This window comes from Melanotaenia boesemani, chromosome 10 (genome assembly GCF_017639745.1).
Source record: "Melanotaenia boesemani isolate fMelBoe1 chromosome 10, fMelBoe1.pri, whole genome shotgun sequence".
In the NCBI taxonomy this organism is placed as follows: domain Eukaryota; kingdom Metazoa; phylum Chordata; class Actinopteri; order Atheriniformes; family Melanotaeniidae; genus Melanotaenia; species Melanotaenia boesemani.
This window is the reverse complement of record NC_055691.1, coordinates 17,874,377-17,885,977: the sequence shown is the minus strand read 5'-3', so window position 1 is coordinate 17,885,977 and position 11,601 is coordinate 17,874,377. Positions and strand designations below refer to the sequence as shown.

The 11,601-nt window shown below is 36.3% G+C and overlaps 1 protein-coding gene across 1 annotated transcript; it reads right to left on the bottom strand.

Moving 5' to 3' along the window:
- Positions 1-787: 787 nt before the first annotated feature.
- psma4 (proteasome 20S subunit alpha 4) lies at positions 788-7,136 on the bottom strand. Its single transcript, XM_041996753.1, has 9 exons — positions 7,062-7,136; positions 6,592-6,621; positions 5,982-6,024; positions 5,674-5,836; positions 5,423-5,500; positions 5,252-5,340; positions 4,759-4,889; positions 4,053-4,176; positions 788-1,038 (listed from the first exon to the last, which is right to left on the bottom strand). The coding sequence occupies exons 2-9, from the start codon at positions 6,592-6,594 to the stop codon at positions 884-886; spliced, it is 786 nt and encodes a 261-aa protein (XP_041852687.1). The 5' UTR covers positions 6,595-6,621; positions 7,062-7,136; the 3' UTR covers positions 788-883.
- Between the last annotated feature and the right edge of the window lie 4,465 nt (positions 7,137-11,601).

Genomic DNA, 11,601 nt, shown 5'->3' with positions numbered 1-11,601 from the left:
GGATGGTATTATAAAGCTCCATGTTTATCAGAAGTTCGTGTGTGAAACCTCATTTACTTTATTTTCATCAGAAAAAAATCCCTGATCATAACATTCTGCCTTTTCTCAACCTTGTTTAAACCTGACTGAGCCTAAAAAGTTACGATCCATCCACACTTACAAGGAAGATTAATTATTGTGTAATTCAGATCTCATATGTCGTAACAGTCTAAATGTGTATGCATTACACAGTTCATACAAGATGCATTAAACTATCTGTCTCGATCTAGAATGCATTAGCTACAAATCTCATACTGATCTCAACGAAATCCACATAAATCTCAAGAGGACGACGAGCTAAATGACCTGAATCCTTAATGTGGATGACAAAAGATGCAAAAAAGCAGCGACTGCAAAACTGGTGGAAAAAAATCTGGGAAGTCATTCATGGACGTTCTTTGTAGAAGTACTGCTGTACCACTGGTCTCCTCCCAAACTCAATCAGCAGAAGATTAAAACCATGATTTAATCCGGTTTGTTCCTTCCTAACAGATGTCCTGGCAGAAGAGCTAAATTGTTTAATTGGTTCAGGAACAATTAAGGTTATGTTTCATTTCTCTTGTGTGTGCTGGACTTTTGGGATCTGAGAGTAGGAAATATAGTCATTTGGAGGTGAATTCTTTAAGTTTTTCCAAACTGGAAGTAAAAAATTCCCAATTTACAATATCTGCTGAGTGCAGCACGAAACCAGGACACTGTAAAGTCTTGAAATCTCTCTCGAGAAAAAAAAAACATTGACTTGTACTTTTTTTTCCTTATTTGGTTTTATTTGAAAGAAGCAACTCAAACATTCACACCAACAAACATCACATTCATTCTTCTCACAATGTGTCATCTGGCTTCACTACTTGTCCTTCTCCTTCTGCTCCTTCTCTTTCTTGTCTTTCTCAGCTTTGGCCTCTTCGGCCTCGTGCTTCTTGATCAGCTCCTCCACTTCCTTCAGCTTCAGCACCTTGATGCAGGTCTTGCTGTTCTCGCGGGTCAGGATGGCGATCTCCACTAATATGACAAAACAAAATCCATACGTTAGAAACAATATTAACACAAAGCATTTGTCATTGCAGCTTTAAATGAAATGAGCTGAATACACTACATTCTTCAGTGAGATGTTTTCCAGCGTAAAAGTCAATAATCTGTTTACTTGACCGTCTGTGTGCAAATGAAAGTATGTTGGTGACAGCTGGTAACCATCTCCTATTTTTGTATTGGTGTGTGTGCTCCACAATATTTGTCTGTGGAGAATAAAAGCCTTTTAGTGGTTTATACTAAGGAAAAGTCATTACACTGTTATTCTATAAATCTAACCTGCTGATGTGAAACCTAAAAAGCCAATGGCAGCCTCCACTGACGGACCTATTTGCTTCCAGCAGATACATTTACATGTCTCAGTTAACTGGAAATAAAGCAGCTTTATTTATGTTTTGCATTTTTGTGGAACAATCAATCATTATCAGTGTCATCGCCTCTATGAAAAGCAGATGTTTTGGCAGATTGTTGGTCGAGAGCATTTGGGTATGCGTGATGCGGAGGAGGAAAGACATCAGAAATGATCTTAAAGAAGCAACTGTTGCATCCCATTAATGTGGGAAGGATTATAAAGGCCATTTCCAAACAAGATGGGACCACACAAAAGTATTTACAAATGAGAAATATTCAATGAAAAAGATAATCTTCTGAGGAGATTATCCTTTTCCTTGAACTTGCTAAGATTATTTCTAGCAAGTTCACTCCAAGGTCAGGCTGTCTAATACTCAGAGAAACGACTAAAAACCTAAGAGATACATCTCAGACTCTACAGGCCTCAGTTACCATGTTTAATGTTACTGTCACTGGGTTTGTTACTTTGGTCTTTATTTTTGTCATGTAACTTTGTCGTTTGTCATATTGGTTAACTTCACTTACTGTGCACCTCGTGTGTTTTTACAACCAGCATGTGTTTGGTGGATTTAGTCCACACCTGTGTCTCCTTAATTAATTACCTCTGTCAGTAATTAAGCCCCTTTGTTCCCTTTGCTGTTTGCCCGTTTGTTCATCAACTGTGTGTACCGTCTCTCTTCTTGTTAACTTGGTACCAATTTCTTTTCTTTTTGGATTTCTGGTAGTAAGGATGGTGAAACGGAAGCCCTGTGAAGCACTGAATCACTTTGACATATCCTCGAAGCGACGCTCTACTTCAGAGCATTTGATACAGTCAAAGAGCGACATCTGCTGACTGTGCATGTGAGATACATTAGAGGAAAAGCATTGACAGGGCTTTCCCTGTCTCATCTATTACTCAGTGTTTTCTTTACCTCAGCGACAGGCTCTCAGCTCCATTTTACTGTTCTCTTCTTGTGTTAATGCAAAGCATGAAAAGGGGGTCATTAGGTTACTTTGATTTACAATGATAAGATTATGGTGTAACTTAAAACCTAACTAATCTGTAATAACAGAAAGGTAGCAGAAAACTGGTGATAACGCAGCTGGGATAGTGTTTGTGTTACAATACAGCTTTATAAATACTGTAAGGGTTTAACATGCCCAGCTCCTTAAAAATCCCTATGAAGCAGAATGATGCCTGTCTGACACACCTCTGACGTACAGAAGCCTCGTTTGATGTGATCACGTGACTTTTGGGATACTGAAGTAACGCATTGAAACGGTGTTCATAACACTTTTAATCACATCTACTCTGTATCATACTGTCGATACAGAGTAGAGCATAACATCACAATCGGGTAGTCCCTTCACTTAGATTATAAGTAAGAATCAATGTTTTTGTTGGCCAACATCCTCCTGCTTCACATGGGAGCTACTTTACGGTCCTCTCTTTCCAAAACTACAAGTCACTGCGACTGTAAAGTTGCATTTGATCAAACCACAAGAATCCTTGAACAATGTCATTTGGCTACAAGACCAAAGCATAGATGTTTAAGAAAGCAAAACATCATTAAAAAACAAAAACAAAAAACAAACAGACAGCATATACGCATAAACACCTCATCCCAACTGTCAAGCACGGTGGTGGAGTTGTAATAATTTGGGTTTCTTTTGCAGCCACATGACCTGGACGTCTTGCAGAGATTGAGTGGACCGTAACTTCTCTGTACACCAAAGTATTCTAGACCCAAATGTGAGGCCGTCTGTCTGACTGTCAAACCTTGGCTGAAAGTGCCTCATGCAATGGGACAATAATCTCAGTCACAGCAGTAAATTTACAACATAATGACTATAGAAGAAAATAATGAAGATGTTGCAATGGTCCAGTCAAAGTCCAGACCTCAGCCTGGTTGAAATGATGGGGAGGGACCTTAATGAAGGTCTGCATGAACAAATACTGCTAACAAGTAAAGAGGAGGCCCAAGTTCTTCCACAATGATGCCAAAAACCGATAATGCCATACAGAAAAAAAAAAGACTTTTGATCATTAATACTAAAGGTGCTTTTACAAATGCCTGAATCATTAGCCCTGTTTCCACCAACGGATCCGGTTCGGTATGATAAAAGGTCAGCTCACAAAATATCCAACCCAAACCGTCCCACTTTGATTGGTCAAAAGAGCCATAATTTTCTTGTACGACTCGGCTCTAGTGGCAACAGCACCTTGTTTAAATATGGTATATATACATTTTTTTTTTTTTTCTGGGGGCAATTATAATGTAAGGACACAATCTGCAACATCTGGCCATTTATTTTAAAATACCAAAATGCTTTGAAAATTTGCACAAGCTATTTAAAAAAATCTGATGAAAAAAATTACAGTCATTTTATTATTGTATTTCAATGAAGTGGACAACAGAAAACAATAAAAACACTCATTTTCTTTAACCATGTCACAACGCAAATGTTCGCAAGAGTACTGCGGAGTGTTCCAAGCTATGAAGATTTTCATGAATGCCTCCATCTTTGTAAAAAGTTTATAAGTAAAACTTAAAAACTTAAAAACAAATTTGTATGTAAGAACGGTTGGTGAATGAGGTTCAATGTATGATATTCAGCTGTGTAAATGCACCCATTACTGTGATTATTTCTACCTTTCTCTGCAGACAGTTTGCTGACGTCCATTGTTTTATTGAGAACTTTGACGGCGAGGGCGAGGGCCGAGGACAGCGTCATCTCTCCCTCCTTGTAGTCCTGCTTCAGCATCGAGACGGCTGCCTAGAAGGGAGCAGGAAAAACCAAGAGACAGTTAAAAGGCTGCAGTCTTATAAAAAAAAAAGTTTGTCACAGTCAGTTCCAGTTACATGTAAATCTCAGCTGAACTTCTTTTGTTCAGTCTCACACAAGCTCATAGTGAGAATACACAGTCAGGATCAGGTGTGCATGTTTCCTCTGTACAGACACTCATCCAAAACCTGCATGTTTCATGTTACTGTAAAGCCTCGTGGACAAATGTGTGCATACAATGCCCTGATGAGGTTCTGTTACTCACAATGCTTTGTGTGCAACAGTGTGGAGATAGACATAGATTAGCATAGCTACAATGAACTGAGAACCCAATTAGCTGCTATAAATCGGCCACAGCATGTTCTTGTCCTTGTGCAGCAGCGCCCTCTGCAGTCACAGCTCTGTCACTTCCTCCCTTCTTTAACCTGAACACGTCTCCAGTGTTTTGTCTGCTTGATCCAAATATGAAACACATATACAGCAAAACTCATCTCTTTGCTTTATGACTGAACTCATTTTAAAATATCCGGCTGTTGCTGAGAGATGGAGCTGAGTTTTCTCCTCCAGACTTACAGCGCTGTTGTTTCCAATGCATGTGGCCTTCCAGCCTCCGTAGTTCCCACTGGGGTCGCTCTGGTACAGCTGGAAGCCGTAGTGTTTATCCCAGCCCATGTAAAGCAGCGACACTCCAAACGGACGCTTTCCTGTCAAAAAAATGCACATTTAACTGAGATTTTTCTGATTCTGTGCTTTTTAGGCACAGATATTTTACTTTTTATTTATAATTTGACAATCCCTTCATATTTCAGAAGTTACAGCAAGATTACATGCTTTGTAAAAAGAATAATCAGCATTCAAAAGTGCACAATAACCATTTTAAACAATTCCTTTAAACAGCTTTTAAATAATTTAAACAGTTCCTTCTGATTCAAGAAAGAAAGAAAAAAGAAAAAAGAAAGAAATTATGCAACTAAAAGTTTAAAGCTGTACTTTGGTTATTGCATAAATCACATCAAAGCTGGTATCATCTGTATGGCATATGTATACACATAGATAAGCTCTGTACCTCCAAATTGTGTGTAAGCTTGTTTGACGTCACACAGTGCTGTGACCAGCTGCTCGCAGGGGATTGGTTCCTGGTACTGTAGCAGGTACCTGCAAAAAAAAAAAAAATAAACTTAGCAAAAAGATAGAGGTAATCATGATCCTCACTGAAAAGCTTGATACTGGAGCTTACCTCTGAGCTATAAGCCTCAGCTCATTGGTCAGTACGTTTGCATCTGATGTGATTCCTGCCACACTGCAGGCCATGTCCCTGTGAAAGAATAATAATAAAAAAAACTAGATCAGTGCCATAACAGGCTTCTGCAGATCTTTGAGTAGTGGATCTTGATCCCTGTTACTCATAAGTAAATCTCTAAGTACTTCACAAGACACTGCTGTTTCAAAAGAGACCATTTAGATTTATAAAAGGCAATGAAGTCTCACTCATTCAGCTTGTAGATTTTCTCTGAGAAAAACACTTCATCCAGCAGCTTGTGGATGTTCCTCCTCTCAGCAGCCAGCAGCACTCCGTCATTGGCTAAAATTCCCAGGCAGGTACCAGCATGACCGATGGCTTCCATGGCATACTCAACCTGGTACAGACGTCCTACAGATGACACACAGCTTTCAAAATGAGGATGTGTGTGCAAAGCAATAAAATATCAAGAAAAAAACTTCAAGACAAAGATGATTTGTGTTTAACATTCATAGAATTTTTGAAAATGATTCTTTTAAAATGACTGAGTTTTTACCTTCAGGTGAGAATATAGTTGTTCGGGAATCATATCGTCGAGACTGAAAGGAAAAGAGATAGAAAAAAATAGGTTTCCACTACAAATATACAAATAGAGAGCTAAATTTTTTTAGGTGAAAATGAATAAAACGCTCACAAGCAGACATTTTAAAAATATTTTTATAGAAATTATGCTGTAAAAACAGTAGTGTAAAATCTATGGCGAAACAGTAAATAGGCTGCACCGATTTAACTTTTTATAAATTCTTCATGAGTTTTATCTACACATTAAAACAATTCTGTCGTGGCGTGTAAGCAATCTCAGCTATCTCAATCAAATTACCAAATTGAATTTTATCGGAAAAATGCTTGAAGTTGCTCTGAATGTTCGTGCATTTGTATATAAAAGTCTTTTAATTAAATGTAAATATCCTCGGGATTTTTTTTTTAGCAGAATTACTCCGTTTTCAACCACTAGAAGAGCAGTGACTGTCACAACACCACAGTGAGGTGCTGAGGCTAATTCAGCCTGAGCTCAACCTCCTGACTGCCAGCTGTGTAAATGAAGCGATGCTGTTTTCATTATTCTAAAATGCAGTTATAGCAAAAGGTTCACAGTGTTTACTCACCATTTTTAAAACTGCGATCAAACCCAGGTGCTGTGAGAAACAAGATGAAAGCTCATTTTGTGTTTACAAAACCTAGTGTTTTTAGTAGCTAACCAGCTAAGTGCAGTTGTGATACAGAAAGTGAAAGAGGCAATGCTGTGGCTCGTGAACTACCTTTCACTGCTTCAGTGATATAGTCACAATCTTCATACATATGACAAATATCATACCAAATATAACATATATATAAAAAGGGTTATTAATAACTTTAGACTAAGTGATGCTGTTAGTAAGCTCTCGTTTTATAAATGGAGATGAGTCAACAAAACTTGCCAACTGCTGTGATCGATTTGTAATTAATTGGTAACCTGCGCGGATTTCTGTACGCGTGTTTCTATAAACATTTCACACTAACAAATAAAAGTACATACTAAACAACTCAATATAAGATATTACAATTATATATTTTCTATAAAAGATAAAGGGCTTACCAATGGATGATATTTCAATGAGGCGCTTGTTTATGGCGTCATGCGTTGTGACAACATTTACGTGCGACGATTGAGGAAATTGTGACCCGTTCAAAGACAACTGGGAATTCAAAATTCTCCACTCTCCATAACTTTGTCTCTTAGACGAATGAATGAATGAATGAATGAATGAATGAATGAATGAATGAATGAATGAATGAATGAATGAATTATTGCCATTCAGTCTAAAACATCGGATGCATTGAAAGAGCAAAATTCATAAAATATTAAAAGTATGATCAAAGACGATAAGTTAAGAGGCATATTGTACTGTGTATTGGATGAATAATAAAAATATATTCACACACACACATACACACACACATAGAAGAGCAGTGACACATATACACATGTGTTTATGTACAAAGAGGTTTGTGACTTGAACTTTATGTGTTGCAGTCTGATGGCTATTGTGAAACCTTGACGTTCTGCACTTTAGGCTTCGATATGGTTTTCCTGAAGGCAGGAGGGAGAAAATTCTGTTGCAGGTGTGTGGAGTCTTTGCCTTTGACAGGCAGCATTGTTAGGCCAATTCCCCCATAGGTGGCAGTGAGACCCCAATGACTTTCTCAGCTTCCACAAGCAGATGCTAATGTTAAGCACACTCTGGATGGTGCCTCTATAGAAAGTGCTGTGAATAGAGGGGGTTGATGTAAGCCTATTTTAGCTGTGAAAGAAAGAAAGAAAGACCGAAAGAAAGAAAGAAAGAAAGAAAGAAAGAAAGAAAGAAAGAAAGAAAGAAAGAAAGAAAGAAAGAAAGAAAGAAAGAAAGAAAGAAAGAAAGAAAGAAAGAAAGAAAGTAATACCTAGATGGAATTGCTATAAAAATAAATAAATAAATAAATAAATAAATAAATAAATAAATAAATAAAACATAAAAACATTGGGATATAATTAACAATATAAAACTATATTTATCATTTTGATGAGTTTTTGCTAAAAAATAAAAAATTAAAATAAACCTTAAAAGCATCTGTTCTTTGTAAAATTAAAACCCCTTTTTGAAGGGCTTTTAAATGGATAGCTCAGTTGGCAGGGCATCTGTCTGCCATGCAGGAGTCCTGACTTTGAATCCCCCACGGGACATATTTTTATTTCACCTTCCATTTGGGTCCTTAGGCAAGACACTTAACTTACTGCCTAACCACCTTCAGTGTTTGCTAAATGACTGTAGAATAGAATGAATAGTTTTCAAGACATAATACTGGAGAATCTTTCTCAGTCATATACTTTAGAACGTAATAACATCAATTTCAGGGGTTAAAATAGGTGATGAGAATGATGAATATCTTACCTGGTATAGCCAAACAATGTATTCACGGTTGTACAGTAGATTAGTGTCAGGTCCATGGTTTTTATCTCTTAGAATGAGTTATTTGGTTAAAAAAAAAGCTATGAGATGTATAATAATTTCAAAGGCCTTGACATCTTCAGAATATTTCAGATGTTTTATCAAAGCAAATTTTCTTTCTGATAAATTTTTAGGTTTCAGATATAGTTTTCTTAACAACCAGTTCAACCCTATCAATGATTCAAGTTTAAAAGGTACCAATTTTAGGCATGAAACATTGTTGAGTCTACACATGACAGAAAAACCTATTAAGGAATAAACAGTGTCTTAAGGGACAGCTGTTGTCACAGTAGCCTAGCCTATCAAAAAGAAATAACAAAAAAAAACATTCAGTAACAACATGCAGTAGCAACAGGTCTGATGCCAAAAGAGTGCCGACCTCAGTATTACTGAAGCCGTGTGGGATCATCTTGACAGAAAACAGAACTATGACAAACCCTTCAAGATGCCTGGAGAACTACTGCTAAAGACTAGTTTTATAAATTATAAGAGAGTTTTTCTAAGAAGGTTTAGACTGTGCTGAAGAATGAAGGTGTTTAAACCTGATTATAAAGCTTGTAAACTTTTTGCCTTTTATAATGTTTTTGTTTTTGTAGATGTTTCAGTAGATCACTGCACTGCAAATATAAACGTGTTGATAAAAAGATTTATCAACAATCACTGGTAAACTCACAGTTAAAACAATTCCTAATTACCAATAACATTTTAAATAATCTCCAGTCAGGCTTTAGAAGTGGCCATAGCACTGTCACTCCTGCTACAATTGTGACAAACGATATTATCAGGGCCTTAGACAGAAAACAACACTGTGCTGCATTATTTATTGATCTTTCTAAGGCGTTTTATTCAGTTGATCATAATTTGTTACTAAACAAATTACAATCAATTGGTTTAAGTTCGAAAGCTGTTGCATGGTTCCAGAATTATCTCTTAGATTGTTCTCAGTGTGTTTATGCTGAAGGTTATACATCTGAATCTCTAGAGATAACCAAAGGTGTCACTCAAGGATCAATCTTGGGTCCCATTTTGTTTTCTGTCTTTATAAATGATTTAGATAAAGACATTCAAGCAAAACTACATCTATATGCTGATGATACAGTGATTTACACCCAAGCATCCACCATTGCAGGAGCAGTACATGAACTTCGGGCTGCATTTCAGGCATTGCAAAATACATTGTTGAGTCTAAAATTGGTTTTAAATACACAGAAACAAAGTTTATGGTCTTCTCAAAAACTCGATTACAGCTACTTGACAATTGTCATATCTCGTCTTTAGATGGACAATCCACAGGGAGAGTATCTTCATACAAGTACTTGGGGATGTGGATTGATGACAACCTCTCCTTCAATGTACATATTACAACTTTAGTCAAAAAGCTTAAAGTAAAACTTGGCTTTTATTTCAGAAACAAACCTTGCTTTACTTTTAGTGCAAAAAAGAAACTTGTGGAAGCTACTTTTCTGTCTGTGATTGATTATGGTGATATATTGTACATGCATGCTGCATCCTCAATCTTACGTCATGTTGATTCAGTGTACCATGCCTCACTAAGATTCATTACAAACTCCAAGTCCCTCACTCATCACTGCATTCTTTATGATTTAGTTGGTTGGACATCTTTCAAAATTCGTAGACAACAGCACTGGTATATTTTCATTTATAAAGCAATACTTGGCAAACTTCCGCTATACCTCTGTAACCTCCTCTGTTTGCTCTAATACCTATCAGTTATGCTCCTCAAAGTGGTTATTATTTAATGTTCCCAGAGTTGCAACAGAATTGGGAAAAACTGCATTCTCCTGTTCAGCACCTTGGGGATGGAATAATCTACAGAAAGATCTTAAACTAGAAACACTTATGTCCATACATGAATTTAAAGCTTCCATAAAGAATGTGGTGATTGAGACATGTGCTTGTTTTTTTGTTTTTTAAAGATGTTTTTATGACTATGTACTTGTTGTCTTACTATGAAAATGTAAATTATTATAATATGTATTCTACATTTACTTTGTGCTTTGGCTGCTACCTTGGCCAGGTCTCTCTTGAAAAAGAGATTTTGAATCTCAATGGGACCTCTTGGTTAAATAAAGGTTAAAAAAAATAAATAAATAAATCACTGATAATCACTGCACGTGTGTGTTGTTTTTCTCTCACTAGAAATTAAAGGTGGCTCGAGACTTTTGCACAGTACAGTAGTTATAAAACTTATCTTAGCAGTCTAGCACACACTATTGTCATGAGGGATCTCATAATAGTTAAACATACACAGTGTCTTGAAATGCTCTTTTATTTGTTTATAATATAATAAGTCAGAACAAATATTTCAAATTAAATTCACAATAAATTGCAATAAATCATAGTTGTATAATTTGGGAGCAAACACCGTCATGTTGTCACAGCTGCAGTAATCCTTTCTGACCACCAGAGGGCAACCTTGTCTATCATGGAAAATAACTGTTACTCAATATTTTACATTTAAAGTTTGCAACATCTCATTAGAATATAAATATAAACTAAGATTTATCAACAAATCTTGTTCAGTCAATAATTTGCTTTAGCACAGAAGAAGAAGAAGTCCTTCAAGCCACAGAGGCAGTTTGATGATTTATGATTAGAGCAGTAAATGAATTTGTCTGTGGCAAACATTGACCTCTGACCTCTGATTTTTCTCTAGTCAGGCGATGGTCTCTGCATGTGGTTGTGTTTAAATCAACTGTTTATTTAATTTATGTTTCAGCTTTTAGATCAGAGTCAAACATTTTGACTGAAGGTTGAGAGTCTAAATAAATCGCACAAGATACTGATAAACAATGATGTTTCTGTGGTCAGAAGGTAATTTAGTCAGTACGTTTAGTTTTTACAAATCCTGCTTAAACATTGCTGCATATTTTCTCAATCATTTTAAAATTACCATTTTGAAAAACAAGGTGTAGATTCTGATAACCTCTATGTGATATGATAAATAGCAGTGAAATATGTACTAAAATGTAAAACTGCATTTGCTTCAGTAGAACATGATGCAGAGATTTATATTGTAATTGGTTAAATATAAAGGACCTCAGAATTTAATGTTTTTCTTATATATATATATATATATATATATATATATATATATGTGTGTGTGTGTGTGTGTGTGTGTGTTTTTAC

Coding starts and splice junctions, on each gene's coding strand:
- psma4 (XM_041996753.1), bottom strand. Junction 5,501..5,673: donor AAAATCTACAAGCTGAATGA/GTGAGACTTCAT, acceptor ATTCTTTCACAG/GGACATGGCCTGCAGTGTGG. Junction 1,039..4,052: donor CAAACTGTCTGCAGAGAAAG/GTAGAAATAATC, acceptor TTGTCATATTAG/TGGAGATCGCCATCCTGACC.